Raw genomic sequence first — 18,302 nt, forward strand, 5'->3', positions numbered from 1 at the left:
TATTCGTGGCTGTTTTCACGTTTATTGCGCTGTTCATATTGGTCTCGATGTTTGCAGTTTTCTGGAGCGCAACGCGAAGCTCGACGTCATTCAGAGGTAATATATTAACTTGACATTAACAAAGACACAGCGGGACGGATCATCCGGGAAATGATGGACAAGGAGAGACTGAGTAAAACTACCTTAATGACGGACAAATTCTGGGATTTATTATGAGTCTCTGATTGTTTCCAAGCCCAAATGAGCAACTTCACGTTCAAAAACGAGCCCAAAAAGGCGCAACCAGCAACTCGTTAAATTTTCAAGCGACTTTAAAAAAATGAAGCCCAAAGCCGCTTATAATAATCGGACTTGGCGACAGAAACTCAAAATAGTTCCAGTTTTTCCACCAACAAAATGCGCATCTCCCTCCATTGTTTACATTTCTGTCGCATAGAGACGTCGGTCACTCGACAAGACGAGTAGAGGAAATACGATTAAATTACAAAAGAAGATAGTAACGCAGTAACGCAAAAATGATTTTGATAAGTAACTGTAGTCTGACTACTGGATTTGAAATAGCAACGCGTTAGATTACTAGTTACTGAAAAAAGTGGTCCGACGTCAGTAACGTTACTGACATCACTGGCCAAAACATCCTCTAAGGGGGGAAACATTTCCACTGATCCCCGCTCCACATGCGCACCCCACAGTACCAACTTTTTCCTAAATCCACAGAGTTGATCGTGTGCGTAAAAGACGTTTCTCTCACATCAGTAGACAGCAAGCAGATAGCTTTTCCGGTTTACTTTTTCCCTCGCACCGCGCCTCCCCTAAAGTGCTCTGGCGCCCCCCAGGGGAGGCGCCTCACACTTTGAAAACCGCCGGTATAGATTATTAGAAATTAGTGTGATTCAACCAATAATTTGGCAGATTTGTGATTTTCTAATAATCAAACATTTAAAAATCCAAATGAGAGGAAATGAGCGACAATCAGACTGGAGGACAGTTTTCTTCTGCTTAAACCTCTGAGCTGTCCAGAAAAAATCTGACACTTTTAATAATTTTTCTTTTTTCTAAAACAACCCAAGATATTTGATCCAAAATGGCCGACTTCCTGCTGGGTGTGTCAATCAGGTCCAATAGTTATTTTTATCGGTTCTGATGATTTGATGTTTTCACTCTGTTACATAGATTTAAATAGCTGCAGTGGGTGGGACAGATGTTTTTACATCCTCTAGGGGGCGCTGTGTTATCTCACCATAATCACTTATTATTGATCAATAATTGATTGAAATGTGATCAGCTGTCCTCTGTCACCACAAACTGATTCAATCTGGATTTTCTACTGATCAAACCCAGAGAAATCCATAAGTGGCCGATTATTGACTTCCTTATATTGAAATATTTTTTCAAAACATCCACCAACCAGGAACCCAGAAATCTCAGCCGGGCCACAAACACTCAGAACCTACTGGTACCAGTTTGACTCCACTGTCAAACTGGGAACAAACTCAGCTTGTTGTCTTGGTTACAGATGAAAACTCAGAGAAAATCAGAGTTCCTGACTGAAACCAGGTGAAACCAGAACCAGAACCAGGCCCAGTTCTGGTTCTGGTTCTGTCCAGCAGCTCAAAGAGAGAAAACCCAGTCTGGACTGGAAACCAGCAGAATGTGGAGTTAAAACTCACCTGATCCGATCTTTGCTTCCCTTCTGTTCACACAAACCGAGTCGGAGCCACTGGAGAACCGGACCTGATTCTTCAGAACTTGAACCGCAACCACCGGAGGCTCCGCCCCCTCTCACAGCACAGGTGTGTTGGAATGACAAGAATCCTGTCTGATCATCGCTACCAGGAAATAAATGTTTTAAAAAACAAATTCACATTTTAGTTTAAAGATTCTTTATGTTTTAAATATATTTACTATTTTAATCAATATTTTATTAAATTAATGGATTTTCAGTTTCATCTAAAGAAATTTAACAACCAACAAAAATTTCTGCACAGAAACACAAGAGCAATAAAACTAACAGTAGTTGCTGCTTGTTCTAATCTGAGCCAACAGAACCAAGAACTTTAAAATGTTGAAGTTTCTCCACTTGTAGAAACGACCATCTGTTAATATGTTCATATTTTATCAAGTACAGATTTTATTCATTTATGTAATCATGTTTAATGTTCTGCGACAGACTGGCGACCTGTCCAGGGTGTACCCCGCCTCTCGCCCGGAACGCAGCTGGAGAGGAACCAGCAACCCTCCTGACCCCATTAGGGACGAAAGGTGTAAGAAAATGGATGGATGGATGGATGGATGTTTAATGTTGATAGGAGGGAAACTTTCCATGATGATTCTCACCTGATCCTCCCTCTTCATTCCTGAACATAAAGTTCTTTAATCTTTGGCCTCTTTCAGCCTGAAGGCTTTAAGTTTTAGAACTGGTTTGTCTCAAAACGTTTCCAATGAAAAAGTTAAAAACCTGTTGAGTTACAAACAGGTTTTAATTACTGTTTAATTACTGTAGTTGTTCCCTGGAAGATGTTTATTAGTTTCTGCTGTGCAGGAACGTTTCCTCGTTCCTCAGTTTGGGTCGAGGTTCATCTGTCACACAGACTGCCTCATTTTTACTCTACAATATTTTAATTAAATGTAGAAATGTCTTTGCTGCATTTTCTAACTGCTTCTGATAAATCTTAAAATTTGACATTTTAGAGCTTGATTTGTTCTCTATTGGTTCTGGTTCTGGTTCAGATCAGGACAGATTGTTCAGATTGATGGTTTTCGGTTCTGCAGCCTCCAGTTAGTAAGAAAACAAACTTCATCCACCAGTTTAACCAGTTTGAACATTTATTTAGAACCTTTACGTGAGAAGAAAACAGAGGAAATGTTTTCATTACAGCAGATTAGTAGAAAGATTAAGAGTAAAAAATAATAATGAAACATAACATCTAATTAAAGCTGCAAGCAGCCTCGTGCGGCCCTCGCAGCAAGCGCTGCTCCGGCTCACCGGCCACCGCCGAGTTCCAGCCGCCGCGGAAGCTCTCGCACCGTTTCCAGAGCCGGCGCCCGCTCGCGACAGCAGGAGCCGTCGCGAACCTTCCCCGCCCGATCGCCCGCCAGACGACACACGTGAATGCGTTCGGCAGCGCTTCCCGACCACTCACAAAAAATCTGGCGCGGATCGATACATTTACGGCGGAGATATAGCTAATGGATTAACCTAGGCGGCGCAGTGGAGTCAAATTACATTTCAAAACATTTGAGCTCTCTAAAGGTTACCACAGGTCTTACATTTCAAGTTTGGTGCCAATCGGATCATCCATGTGTGATTTAAAGACAATCGTATGAATATGGCGAGGGTCTGATATTCGCCATCTGGCCACGCCCACACTGTTCAGCCAGCATTGACAGATGTCATCACCTTATCATTTTAAGTCAGTTTGCACTGGATTAAATCCATATAAAAAACAGAGAACAGTAAAACATACAGCAGAAAAAAAAGGTTACTTCCTGTTGGAAGTGGGTGGGGCTAATGACCTAATTATTCTATCCAGGTGCTGCAGCAGCGGTACATCTAAAAGTTTCAGGACAGCGGCCCTTGAGGACTGGAGTTTGACACCCCTCGTGTAAGAAAATGGTTGGATAAATAATTTGCATATTAAATAATATGATTTCTTCAATAGCTTCCAAATCGTGTGCCCCATTAACTCAAAATCAAGGTGAAATTGTTCTACTAGACGGTATAGATGAAGCACATTCATCTTTATTACATTTGACCCCTTTTTTATTTAACTAATTTTGTATTTAAAAAATATACTGTATATAAAAAATGTTCATAAAATGTATTACCTCACATGATCATGACATTTGTTAGCTGTAATGTTCAATTACATAAAATTGGAGGACAGGATCTATTTCATTACATGTTCACTTCTTACCTGAAACATGTTAAATACAACAAATATTTACTTAAAGTGTGACAGTTTAACCTTAGTGATGTCATCATTTGACCACATGACGATTAATCACTGAAAGTTTGGTTACTCTGAGCTCCATCTACTGTGAAAATCACATTGAGCTTTGCCAATTCTTAATTGTAAGCTATTGTTGGTAACATCAACAATGTTTCTCCACTGGTAAGGTTGAACTGAAGAGGAGATTGTCCAAAAAATAAAAACGTGAGTAATTTGTGTGGTCCACTGCTGTGTGGAAAACTCTAAGAATTACTTTAAAGCCCCCCACCCCACCCACCGCCTCCAGGTTCTGCGTTACGGCCCTGCGTTTAATATCAAAGCTCAGCGATCCTCCTGCAGTTCCACAGCTCAGATTGCTGCACAGATTTGTGACACTTATCTCAATATTAATTATTATAGTGGCGTTAAGTTGCCATTATAATTCTTGGCAACTACGGACACGTTCATTCGTGGCTGTTTTCACGTTTTTTGGACCAGTTTATTTTATTGCCTAATAAATAAAATTCACTTCCTGTCAACACTTTTGAGGTAATATCGTTTAATAGGTTTGCCAGGCAAACTTTTAACTGTAAGGATATTTTGAAAGTACTAAACTCCACAGCTTTGAGTGTGCAGCCCATGTACGGTTCAAACAAAATAATGTGGCTTCCATTAAATGAGCAAGAAATTGTTTAGCATATCAGACTCACCAGAATCCACGTCTCTGCAGCAAACACGTTGATAAGTTGGAATGCAACAACAGGACATCTCACCGCTAATACCCATGACATCTGTCTCCTATTCGTTAGGTCCGACAGCTTAGCTACGTTAGCTTGACTGTCAACCGTCATATTCACCCATTCGGGAGGAGGGGAGGTGCGCGTGCGTTATAAAGATCGAACTGCACACATATCATGACGGCTTGATTGATCGTGAATGTTATCCGTGGAGGCTATTTTTATCCCAACGAGCCAGCCATTGCTACGTATATGTGGGCGGCGGAGGGGGAGGAGGGTGAAGTATGAAAACCGAACTGAGAAATAAGATTTAAGCTTTGGCATGCGCTACGTACAAGATGTTTTGAAACAATGTTTCCATAATTTTCTTAATTATAAAGAGGGTTCAATAATAAAGATATCAGAAATTCTTCTTTTCTTTTTTTACTTCAGGGGAAATTAATAAGGTACAGCTGCAGGCGAAATTCTGCAGGCTTCTGCGCAGTTCTCTAGTGCTAATAAGTGATATAAAAGCAAATATCAGACATGGAAATGTATACTTGCATAATAAAAACGCACACAGGTTTCATAAACACGGGATTAATCGTGGATGTTATCCGTGGAGGCTATTTTTATCCCAACGAGCCAGCCGAAAACAACGTAAATGTGGAACTACAAAATGCACAGATGCATCTTTGGGAATTTTACTGGTAAAAATGTATACATAGTCATGTGTGGAGTAATAGTGACCCCACTGGCGAATATGGCCATTACAGAACTTGTTTCTAATACTGAGGAATTATCCCCTGAGTCATGCGTGGAGTAACAGTTACACCAAGAGGCCGATATGGGAACTACATATATTTTTTTCTAAAGATTGAACTTAAATCCAAAATTAACAGAAAATCCGTTGGATTTAGAATATGGCTCCAAGACACTTTTTTGTTCGTCCTGAAAAGATACACATATGTACCAAGTTTCGTAATTCTAGGTTAAAGCATGCTGATCATTTAAAATATTCTAGCCAGCGCCATAAATACATTAGGCCACGCCCACCAAATTTTATTATGGATTTCTTTCAGGGGTGGATAAAGATCCATCCTAGTGAGTTTGGAACAGTTTTGCCCAAAACTGTGGAATTCAGAGCCAAACGAATGACAGCGTTAGAGGTCACTCACGCGCCGCCACGCCCACCTGCTCCATCAAAGCCGGTCGGGCTGGAATCCAAAATACACCAGCATGTCTTCTGTTTCTGGAAAAACTTTCAAGTTGATTAGGTCAAAGGTGTAAGATAGCGACCGTTCCCAGTAAAACATGACACTTCCTGTTCTCAGGGGGCGTGGCTTGAGTGATGTCATCATTTGACCACAGGGTCTTTTATGTCAAACTATGATGATCAATCACTGAAAGTTTGGTTCCTCTGAGAGTGTTCGGGTAGGAGTTATAAGAGTTTTATGTTTCATGGCAATAGTCAAAGTTTGACACATAGCCACGCCCACATACTTTGAAGTACGACAATTCCTTTGATAACTTTTCACCTTTGATGCCTCAAGTGTGTGCTGAGCGATTTTGAAGTCTGTATCTGAAAAACTGTAGGAGGAGTTCGATCAAATACGAAGGCTGTAAACATCAAAATTGGGGTCAATTTTGGAACTTTATTCCAAAATGGCCGACTTCCTGTTGGGTTGAGACCATGGCTCCAAGAGACTTTTTTGTACGTCCTGACAAGATACAAATGTGTGCCAAGTTTCATAATTCTAGGTTAAACCATAGCTTGGGGCTGATCATTTAAAATTTTCTAGGGGGCGCTATAGAGAAATTAGGCCACGCCCACCAAATTTTATTATGGATTCCTGTCTTGGGGTGGATAAAGATCCATCCTAATGAGTTTGGAGCAGCTCGCCCCAAAATTGTGGAATTCAGAGCCAAACGAATGACAGCGGCGTTAGAGGTCACTTCGCCACGCCGCCACGCCCACCTGCTCCATCAAAGCCGGTCGGGGCTGGAATCCCTTATACAGCCACATGTTTCCTGTCTGTTAACACAGTTTCATGTTGATTAGTTCAAAGGTGTAATATAGGGACCGTTCCCAGTAAAATATGACACTTCCTGTTCTCAGGGGGCGTGGCCTTAGTGATGTCATCATTTGACCACAGGGTATTTTAGGTCAACCCATGATGCTCAATCACTGAAAGTTTGGTTCCTCTGAGAGTTTTAGTGTAGGAGTTATAACTGTTTTGAATTTCATGGCAAGTAGGTGAACTTTGACCCCTGCTAACCCCCCTTCAACATACTCAAAAACTCACCGTTTTGATAACTTTTAATCGGCCATGCCTTATGATCAGACTGACCGAGTTTGAAGCCGATCAATCGAAATCCCTAGGAGGAGTTCGATCAAATACGAAGGGTGTAAACGGCAAAAATCGGGTCAAAATGTGACCTTCGATCCAAAATGGCCGACTTCCTGTGATACTTGGACTATGACAATAATTGTAAATTCTGAGCGTCTTGGGGAGCTCTACAACTGTACCAAATTTCAAGTCTCTACGACAAAGTAAGTGAATAGAAAAGGGTCTTTTGAAAATTTCTAGGTGGCGCTGTTGAGCCATTTTTATTGCGATTTTTGCAACGACCTTAAAATACGTAAATTTTAAACAGTCTCTATGCGTCCGCCAAATTTGGTGAGTTTTTGAATATGATAAAGCCTCCAAAAAGGCAATTCATTTGGGTGGAAGAATAATAAAGAATAATAATAATAATAATTAAAGCTGCAAGCAGCCTCGTGCGGCCCTCGCAGCAAGCGCTGCTCCGGCTCACTGGCCACCGCGGAGTTCCAGCCGCCCTTGAAGCTCGCCGCTTTCCAGAGCCGGCGCCGCCGCCGCAGCGGAGGAGCCGTCGCTGAACCTTCCCATGTCGCCCGCCCGCCAGGCGACACACGTGAATGCGTTCGGCAGCGCTCCGACGACTCACAAAAATCTCAGATCGGTCCATTTACGGCGGAGATATAGCTGATGGATTAACCTAGGGGGCGCAGTGGAGTCAAATTACATTTCAAAACATTTCAGCTCTTAAAAGGTTACCACAGGTCTTACATTTCAAGTTTGGTGCCAATCGGATCATCCATGTGTGATTTAAAGACAATCGTATGAATATGGCGAGGGTCTGACATTTGCAATTGGCCACGCCCACACTGTTCAGCCAGCATTGACAGATGTCATCTAAAAGTTGCAGGACAGCGGCCCTTGAGGACTGGAGTTTGACACCCCTGCTGTAAGAAGATGGTTGGATAAATAATTTTAATATTAAATAATATGATTTCTACAATAGCTTCCAAATCGTGTGGCCCATTAACTCAAAATCAAGGTGAAATTGTTCTACTAGAGAGTATAGATGAAGCACATTCATCTTTATTACATTTGACCCATTTTTTATTTAACTAATTTTGTATTTAAAAAATATACTCTATATAAAAAAAAATTCATAAAATGTATTACCTCACATTATCATCACATTTGTTAGCTGTAATGTTCAATTACATAAAATTGGAGGACAGGATCAATTTCATTACATGTTCACTTCTTACCTGAAATATGTTAAATACAACAAATATTTACTTTAAGTGTGACAGTTTAACCTTAGTGATGTCATCATTTGACCACATGACGATTAATCACTGAAAGTTTGGTTCCTCTGAGCTCCGTCTACTGTGAAAATCACATTGAGCTTTGCCAATTCTTAATTGTAAGCTATTTTATAATGGTAACATCAACAATGTGTATCCACTGATAAGGTTGAACTGAAGAGGAGATTGTCCAAAAAATAAAAACGTGAGTAATTTATGTGGTCCACTGCTGTGTGGAAAACTCTAAGAATTACTTTAAAGCCCCACCCCACCCCCGCCTCCAGGTTCTGCGTTACGGCCCTGCGTTTAATATCATAGCTCAGCGCTCCTCCTGCTCATATTTGTGACACTTATCTCAATATTAATAATTATAGTGCAGTTAAGTTTCCATTATGATTCTTAGCAACTACGGACACGTTCATTCGTGGCTGTTTTCACGTTTTTTGGACCAGTTTATTTTATTGTCTAATAAATAAAATTCACTTCCTGTCAACACCTTTGAGGTAATATCGTTTAATAGGTTTGCCAGGCAAACTTTTAACTGTAAGGATATTTTGAAAGTACTAAACTCCACAGCTTTGAGGTGCAGCCCATGTAATGGTTCAAACAAAATAATGTGGCTTCCATTAAATGAGCAAGAAATTGTTTAGCATATCAGACTCACCAGAATCCACATCTCTGCAGCAAACACGTTGATAAGTTGGAATGCAACAACAGGACATCTCACCGCTAATACCCATGACATCTGTCTCCTATTCGTTATGTCCGACAGCTTAGCTACGTTAGCTTGACTGTCAACCGTCATATTTAAAGCCCCCCACCCCACCCACCGCCTCCAGGTTCTGCGTTCTGCCCTGCGTTTAATATCATAGCTCAGCGCTCCTCCTGCTCATATTTGTGACACTTATCTCAATATTAATTATTATAGTGGCGTTAAGTTGCCATGATAATTCTTGGCAACTACGGACTCGTTCATTCGTGGGTGTTGTCACGTGATTTGGACCAGTATAGTTTATGGTCTAATAAATAAAATTCACTTCCTGTCAACACCTTTGAGGTAATATCGTTTAATAGGTTTGCCAGGCAAACTTTTAACTGTAAGGATATTTTGAAAGTACTAAACTCCACAGCTTTGAGTGTGCAGCCCATGCGGTTCAAACAAAATAATGTGGCTTCCATTAAATGAGCAAGAAATTGTTTAGCATATCAGACTCACCAGAATCCACATCTCTGCAGCAAACACGTTGATAAGTTGGAATGCAACAACAGGACATCTCACCGCTAATACCCATGACATCTGTCTCCTATTCGTTAGGTCCGACAGCTTAGCTACGTTAGCTTGACTGTCAACCGTCATATTCATTCTTCGGGGGGCAGGGGAAAGGGGGCATTGCGTGCGTGCGTGCGTTATAAAGATCGAACTGCACACATATCATGACGGCTTGATTGATCGTGAATGTTATCCGTGGAGGCTATTTTTATCCCAACGAGCCAGCCATTGCTACGTATATGTGGGCGGCGGAGGGGGAGGAGGGGTGGGGGCATGTGAAAACCGAACTGAGAAATAAGATTTAAGCTTTGGCATGCGCTACGTACAAGATGTTTTGAAACAATGTTTCCACAATTTTCTTAATTATAAAGATGATTCAAAAATAAAAATATCAGAAATTCTTCTTTTCTTTTTTTACTTCAGGGAAAATTAATGAGCAGCCGTACAGCTGCAGGCGCTGCTCTCTCCGTTAAATCATGCATGCTTCGGTGCACTTCAATAGCTTAGCTGCGTTAGCTTGACTGTCAACCGTCATATTCAGTTCTCTAGTGCTAATAAGTGATATAAACGCAAATATAGGAGATGGAAATGTATACTTACATAATAAAAACGCACATGCAGACGGGATTAAGGAAGGATTGATCGTTAATGTTATCCGTGGAGGCTATTTTTATCCCAACGAGCCAGCAGAAGTATCGAAAACAACGTAACTGTGGAACTACAAAATACACAGATGCATCTTTGGGAATTGCAGTGGTAAAAATGTACACATAGTCATGTATGGCGTGATAGTGACACCAAGTGGTTAATATCGCCATTACAGCACCTCTCTCATACTGTGTAATTCTCGCCTTATTCATGTGTGGAGTAACAGTGACACCAAGAGGACTTAATGGGAATAACATATTAATATTTCTAAAAAATCTAAAATTACAGAAAATCCGTTGAATTTAGAATATGGCTCCAAGAGACATTTTTGTTCGTCCTGAAAAGATACACATATGTACCAAGTTTCGTAATTCTAGGTTAAAGCATAGCTTAGGGCTGATCATTTAAAATTTTCTATGTGGCGCCATAAATACATTAGGCCACGCCCACCAAATTTTATTATGGATTTCTTTCAGGGGGTGGATAAGGATCCATCCTAGTGAGTTTGGGGAAGTTTGGCCCAAAACTGTGGAATTCAGAGCCAAACGAATGACAGCGGCGTTAGAGGTCACTTCGCCACGCCGCCACGCCCACCTGCTCCATCAAAGCCGGTCGGGGCTGGAATCCAAAATACACCAGAATGTCTTCTGTGTCTGGAAAAACTTTCAAGTTGATTAGGTCAAAGGTGTAAGATAGCGACCGTTCCCAGTAAAACATGACACTTCCTGTTCTCAGGGGGCGTGGCCTGAGTGATGTCATCATTTGACCACAGGGTCTTTTATGTCAAACTATGATGATCAATCACTGAAAGTTTGGTTCCTCTGAGAGTTTTAGTGTAGGAGTTATAAGAGTTTTATGTTTCATGGCGAATAGTCAAAGTTTGACACATAGCCACGCCCACATACTTTGAAGTACGAAAATTCCTTTGATAACTTTTCACCTTTGATGCCTCAAGTGTGTGCTGAGCGATTTTGAAGTCTGTATCTGAAAAACTGTAGGAGGAGTTCGATCAAATACGAAGGCTGTAAACATCAAAAATGGGGTCAATTTTAGAACTTCATTCCAAAATGGCCGACTTCCTGTTGGGTTGAGACCATGACTCCAAGAGACTTTTTTGTACATCAGGACAATATACAGATGTGTAACAAGTTTCATAATTCTATGTTAGAGTATGGCTTGGGGCTGATCATTTAAAATCTTCTAGGGGGCGCTATAGAAAAATTAGGCCACGCCCACCAAATTTTATTATGGATTCCTGTCGGGAGTTGGATAAAGATCCATCCTAGTGAGTTTGGAGAAGCTTAAAACTGTGGAATTCAGAGCCAAACGTATGACAGCGGTGTTAGAGGTCACTTCGCCACGCCGCCACGCCCACTTGCTCCATCAAAGCCTGTCGGGGCTGGAATCCCTTATAGAGCCACATGTTTCCTGTCTGTTAACACAGTTTCATGTTGATTAGGTCAAAGGTGTAATATAGGGACCGTTCCCAGTAAAACATGACACTTCCTGTTCTCAGGGGGCGTGGCCTTAGTGATGTCATCATTTGACCACAGGGTATTTTAGGTCAACCCATGATGCTCAATCACTGAAAGTTTGGTTCCTCTGAGAGTTTTAGTGTAGGAGTTATAACTGTTTAGAGTTTCGTGGCGAGTCGGTGAACTTTGACCCCTGCTATCCCCCCTTCAGCATGCTCAAAAACACACCAGTTTGATAACTTTGAATCGCCCATGCCTTCTGATCGGACTCACCAAGTTTGAAGCCAATCAATCAAAATCCCTAGGAGGAGTTCGATCAAATACCAATGCTGTAAACGGCCAAAATGGGGTCAAAATGTGACCTTCCATCCAAAATGGCCGACTTCCTGTGATAGTTGGACTATAACAATAATTGTAAATTCTGAGCATCTTGGGGAGCTCTACAACTGTACCAAATTTCAGGTCTCTACGATGAAGTTAAGTGATTGGTTTGGGTCTTTTGAAAATTGCTAGTTGGCGCTGTTGAGCCATTTTTTTCATGATTTTTTGCGTCGACCTTAAAATTCAAAATTTTTAAACAGTCTCTATGTGTCTGCCAAGTTTGGTGAGTTTTTGAATATGATAAAGCCCCCAAAAAGGCACCCAAAGAGGGGGGCAGAAAAAAAAGAATAATAATAAACAGTACAGATACAATAGGCCTTCGCAGCGCTTTGCTGCTCGGGCCTAATAAGAAACAGTACAGATACAATAGGCCTTCGCAGCGCTTTGCTGCTCGGGCCTAAAAATGAAACATTACTGTGTAAAAGTTTTAAAGCCGTTAGTTTGTTTAGTTTTCTTTCCCTCCAAAGATTTGATCTTTGTGTAAAAACACTTTTTGACTGTGTTCACCTTTACAAGAACATTATTATCTCCTCTGCATTTCCACTGTATTTATCAAGATAAATAAATTATCTGGGCAGAAGAAAAAGACCCAGAAAGGAGGAAATACTTTTTATCATCCAGTAACTTCTGGATGCTCCTTGTTAAAGTTTCTGTCAGTCGGATCCATCCAGTCTTCTTTCACTACATGACCGGCTTCAGTCCCTGATCCTGTTTAAAACTCTCTAAATAGTTTTTGTTTGCTTTTCTAAATAAAAAAAAAGATGCTTAATACACTGAAGAACCCTGACCTTCATATATCTGTGTCATGATGATATTAGAGGGGAAACGCAGGAAGGTCAAAGGTCATCACAGACATTAATTAGCATTAGCACGAGCTAATGACAGTCAGCTGGTTCATCACTGAGGATCCAATTGCTGCACTTAACATTATTACTCTGTGCCTTTTGCTTGTTCAGTTTTTCCTTCCACTAAACCTTCCAGTCTAACGTTTTTCCTCATTATTATTAATTATTATTATTATTATTATTATTATTATTATTATTATTATTATTATTATTATTATTAGAGAAACTAAATTGTAGACTTGAGCCACAATAATGTAAATGAACTAAATCTTTCTTAATGATCCAGATGGAGATGGGTTTGTGCCGAACCTCCAGTTGGTGGCAGTAACCCACCAGTTGGTTCCGGTCCAACATCAGAGCAGATCAGGTTCGGATCAGGGTTCTGACGGTGTAGGAGTCTGAAACAGATCAGATTGAAATCCATCATGTGTTGTGATTAATCCAGAGTCGGAGCTGCTCTGTAGCCGTTGTCCTGGTGGCTAACAGCGGGTTAGCACCGTTAGCCTGCAGCGGCTAACTCGTTTTCACATTAAAAGTCGCTGTTAGTCGCAGCTACAATGGAAACAACAGCGACGAAAAGACGAGACAACAAGAAATCCCTGCGGGTTAAAGTCATCAGCCTGGGGAACGCCGAGGTGGGGAAGGTACGACAGTTTCTGACTATTTCTCATCAAATCTACATAGAGACTGGTCCGGTTGAGCTGGACGCCCCAACACGGACTAACCTCACTGTTTTATATCATAATTAATTGTTTATTACATGTAAATACATTGAGAAACTGCTGACAGCCTGGAATACAAACGCTTCTTTAATGTTATTAAGGCAATAGAGCGATGTTTTTTAGCTCTGAGGCTAAGACGTTATTGTTTATGGTAGACTTCATTTAAATAATACGTTATTTTATTATTCCTCATAATTTCTGCAAACTTCAAAACATTTGAATAAATGTCCAAAAAGGCTGATAAACGCTCTACCATTCGGCGTATACCTCACCTTTATAAATTATTCATATAGAGATTACAATGTATGTGATTCAGGAATATTACCTGATGCAGTGGGCTAAACTAAGTTAAAAAGGTATTTTTATTTACAGTCCCTCAGTTTTTAAATTTATGAGTAAATTAAATTATTCTACCCTCTGATTCTGCAGTTTCTAGAACTAAAGAGCCCTGAGTACAGTTCTTTAGATGGTTGATACCCATGTTTTGTATTGTCCATTAGACAGTTTGTACATCAGACGTTTAGCACAAACCTTACAAGTCAGCTTCTAGTTTACTGATCATCATTGTTGACAGAACAGAGGTACTAATGGCTTATTAATGAGTATGAATCCAACAGGCAATGCCTGGCCACAAAATGGAGTTAGGAGTTGAAGGAGTGATTGAATCTTGAGTCTCATCAGTAGGAACATCCTGGTTCTTGACGTTTATCAGAAACCTGTTTGTACCTTCAGAGCTGCATCATCAAGCGCTACTGTGAGAAGAGGTTTGTTCCAAAGTACTTGGCAACAATCGGCATCGATTACGGAGTCACAAAGTAGGTCCTCACACCGACCGCTGTCCTGAACCAGATGGCTGTACGTCACAGGGTTGTGTGTGTTTGTGTGTGTCAGAGTTCAGGTCAGAGACAGAGAAATCAAGGTGAACATCTTCGACATGGCCGGACATCCCTTCTTCTATGAGGTGAGACCATTCAGGACGTCAAGGGCGAAGGTCTGGATTCTTTCAGCAGGTGGAGGCGCAGCGACTCTCTTGTCCCGCTCTGCGTTTCAGGTCCGTAACGAGTTCTACAAAGACAGCCAGGGAGTTCTGCTGGTGTACGACGTGGGGCTCAGGGAGAGCTTCGACGCCCTGGACAGCTGGCTGGGGGAGATGAAGCAGGAGATGGGCTCTCAGGCCAACATGGACAGCATCGTCTTCGTCGTCTGCGCCAACAAGGTCCGACCCGATCAACCGTCAAGTCATCAATAGCATGCTGAACAGATCTGGGTCAGTTCTGCTCTCTGGCGCCCTCAGGTGGACCTGACGAAGCGGCGGGTGGTGGATGAAGGTGAGGGTCGTCTGTGGGCGGAGTCCAGAGGGTTCCACTACTTTGAGACGTCGGCACAGAGCGGCGAGGGCATCAACGAGATGTTCCAGGTAGTGCTGACGTCCTGTGAGCCGCAGAGGTTCATAGAGATGCTCTGAGGTTCTTCTGGTTTCCTCCACAGGCGTTCTTCTCCTCCATCACTGACATGTGTGAGAACGGCGGGAAGCGGCCGGTGTCAGAGGTCAGCGTGGGCTTCACCAAGGAGCAGGCCGACACCGTTCGACGCATCCGCAACAGCAAGGACTCCTGGGACATGCTGGGGGTGAAGCCGGGCGCCACGCGGTGAGTCCGGATCCTCGCCGAGGTCCGACCTGCGGCGTCTCCTGACGCTGACGCTGTCGTCTGTCTGCAGGGAGGAAGTGAACAAGGCGTACAGGAAGCTGGCCGTCCTGCTGCACCCGGATAAATGCGTCGCCCCCGGCAGCGAAGACGCCTTCAAGGCGGTGGTGAACGCTCGCACCTCGCTGCTGAAGAACATCAAATAACAGAGACAGAGAACCAACACGGTTCCTCATTTATCTGGATATTTATTCTGTCTCTGTGCCACAGTGCTGTTTGCCAACCTTAACCTTTAACCTGAGGACAGGCGGGTCTGACGATGAGGACGACAGAGTCCACCAGAACCAACCAGGTCCATTTAGAGATCTGAGTCTGTCACTGAGATATTATTTAGATTTAACATCTATTATTTAAATATTTTTATTCTTTTCAAATGTTTAGAAAAGTTTCCTGTTTTTTGTAAAAATTTTAATTTAAAGTTATAATTTTCTTCCATAACATTGTAAAAATGTGTATTTTAAAATCTAAATTAAATATTTATTATTTTCACATCTGAACTGATTAATTAATATCAGGATTCTTTTAAAATGGTTCCCTATTAATAATAATAATAATAATCTAATTTTAAATAATTTAAACTTCTTTTAATATATTACACTTTCTGTGCGCATCCAAATATGTAAATTAGGTTCACAAATTTTTAGGGAATACATTTTTTAAATAAGTTTTGTTTAGTCTTTTCAAATATTTAATTTGGTTATATATATAGCACAGCATTTATAAAAATGTCAAAATTCTAAAGAATTTCTACGTAAATATTGGCAGATAATCCTTAAATTCTTTTTAGAAATTTGAGAATTACTTTAAATGTTTAATATGGATTTATTTAGGATTTAGTGTTATATTATTAATAATAAAATGTTTTAAATGAAATGTTCCAAATTCAACAAGTTTATAAAATTATTCCTAAAATCAGAAACAAACTGATGTTCTCAAAAACTGATAAAAATTATAATAAAATTAAATTAAAGGTAAAACTGAGTTAACTGAACAAAATGACATCAGCTTCAAATTGGGCTCAGAAATACTGCAGGAAGTTGTCATTTCTAGAGTAAATGTCACTTCCTGTTGCTCTCATAATGTTTGTGTTCTGCAGCTGATGGACCGGCTCGGTTCTGTTGGTGTTCTGTTCATCAGAACCTCACTGTGTTTATAAAGGTTCCCAGGTGAACGGGTCATGTGGGGTCAAAGTGCATGCTGAATGTTGAGATGTGATCCTTTACGTTCCAAACAAAATAACCAGAACCAGAACCAGAACCCGACCAGCATGGCGCTCAGTCAGAGCAGGAACCAATCAGGATATCTGTCCAATTACCCATAATCCATCTGGAAAGTTTATTTACTCAATAATTTAATTAATCAGTTATAACTTGTGATTTAAACCATTTTTAAAGTTTCACATTTTAGAGTCATTTGTTCACCTGATATTCATTCATTTATAAATGTCAGTTTCAAACTACATTTTATATTTTAAAAGCTAAATATTTAGTTTGAAGCTATGTATTTAGCTTGCCAACTAAATATTTAATTTCATACAAAATATTTAATTTGGAGCTAAATAGTTAGCTTGCTAACTACATATTAAGTTAGTAAACCATTTAGCTTACTAACACTATCTTTAGATTTTAAACTAAATATTTAGTTAGCAAGCTAACTAGTTAGCTACTAATTAAATACTTGGTTTGAAGCTAAACAGTTAGCTTAGTTAGATTTCTCACCTTCATATTAACTCATTTTCATCAACAATTTTTATCATTTTATCTGAAATCTTGGTTTAGTTGGTTTAATTTGCAAGTTTAGTGATTATAAAACATTTCTCGGAAACTGTTTGGATGTTTTTTGCAGAAGTTTACCAGAATATTTAAGTTCATTTTTTATTTTCCAGTGAAATGATAAGAATCTCCTCATTTCCACTGCCAAACGTTAAATCCTGTCCTTCATCGTTCAGTTTTAACTGGACTTTCTTCCCTTTACGTTGCCATAGAAACGGTCAGCATGTTTCCCCTGAAGGTTTACATGAAGGATCCAACAGAACCATCTGAGACTGTTTACGGACATTTATCAGGTCGCCTGTTTGCTAACAGCTGGCATGGATACATGTTATTATTCCAGTTTTATATTTTTACATGTTTGTGTCCACAGGAATGAATAAAATCAGCCTGAGCTTCCACATGTTCAATCAAACTGATTTATTGTTTCATTTTTCAAATTAGAAAACAGAAATTAGTTTTTTTTCTCCAGGTTTTTAGTTATATTTGTGATTTATAAAGTGAAATAAGGACGATTACCAGGCAATACCTTCACTACTTTACATCCAGTCTGGCCTGGACATAAAATACAGTGAAGAGTTTCGCCACCAGGTGGCAGCACACTAAACCTACATCAGTGGATCCATTTTTAGTTCCCTGATCAGATACTTACAGTCCATCTTCTCAGGTTTCTGTCCATCTGTGAAGTTGCCGTCAACATGGTCACACAACCCGAGCACACAAACACAACCTGGCCTGGTTGGAGGCCTGCCAATCCCATCAGGCACCTGAACGGTCAGACAGCCACATGCTTAATCTGGCCGATTAGTGAGCGGCCTTTTGTCCATTCGAGGGGTTCCTGATGGGATTAGCGCGGCACTGGGACATCTGCTGGTCAACTTCAGCTCTTTACACCAAGCTGCTGCGCCTCACTCAGAGCTGCAGTGCAGGAGCTACAGGTTCTGGTTGTGACCCGAGAGTACCGTCCGTCTTTACTCACCGACACCATGAAGACTGGACGCTTCCTGCTGATGAATCCTTCATGAAGAAATGAGGAGCTTGGAAAGTGTTTGTTTCATGAATAAATCATTAGGAGCTGAACAAGATGGAGTTGATGGACCTGAGAGGAACAAGGAAGCAGCAAGAAAACAAAAACAGGACAAAGGCAAAACTCAAGAACCAGAGTCCTTACTGGAGATGACAAAATCAATTCTGCAACCAGTGAGTACAACTATGA

At 40.8% G+C, this 18,302-nt stretch overlaps 1 protein-coding gene across 1 annotated transcript; it reads left to right on the top strand.

Moving 5' to 3' along the window:
- The first annotated feature begins 13,128 nt into the window (after positions 1-13,128).
- Positions 13,129-17,501, top strand: dnajc27 (DnaJ (Hsp40) homolog, subfamily C, member 27). The gene is made up of 7 exons (XM_044109422.1): positions 13,129-13,533; positions 14,344-14,426; positions 14,503-14,572; positions 14,663-14,827; positions 14,906-15,028; positions 15,100-15,260; positions 15,331-17,501. Exons 1-7 carry the CDS (start codon positions 13,447-13,449, stop codon positions 15,461-15,463), a joined length of 822 nt encoding a protein of 273 aa, XP_043965357.1. The 5' UTR covers positions 13,129-13,446; the 3' UTR covers positions 15,464-17,501.
- Positions 17,502-18,302: the final 801 nt, after the last annotated feature.

This window comes from Gambusia affinis, linkage group LG24 (assembly GCF_019740435.1).
Source record: "Gambusia affinis linkage group LG24, SWU_Gaff_1.0, whole genome shotgun sequence".
NCBI lineage: Eukaryota > Metazoa > Chordata > Actinopteri > Cyprinodontiformes > Poeciliidae > Gambusia > Gambusia affinis.

What these genes read in the sequence shown, in the direction of transcription:
- dnajc27 (XM_044109422.1), top strand. Translation starts at nt 13,447, where the DNA reads ATGGAAACAACAGCGACGAAAAGACGAGACAACAAGAAATCCCTGCGG. An exon ending in ATCGATTACGGAGTCACAAA is followed by an intron (nt 14,427 to 14,502) that starts GTAGGTCCTCAC and finishes TGTGTGTGTCAG; the next exon opens with AGTTCAGGTCAGAGACAGAG. An exon ending in TCGTCGTCTGCGCCAACAAG is followed by an intron (nt 14,828 to 14,905) that starts GTCCGACCCGAT and finishes TGGCGCCCTCAG; the next exon opens with GTGGACCTGACGAAGCGGCG.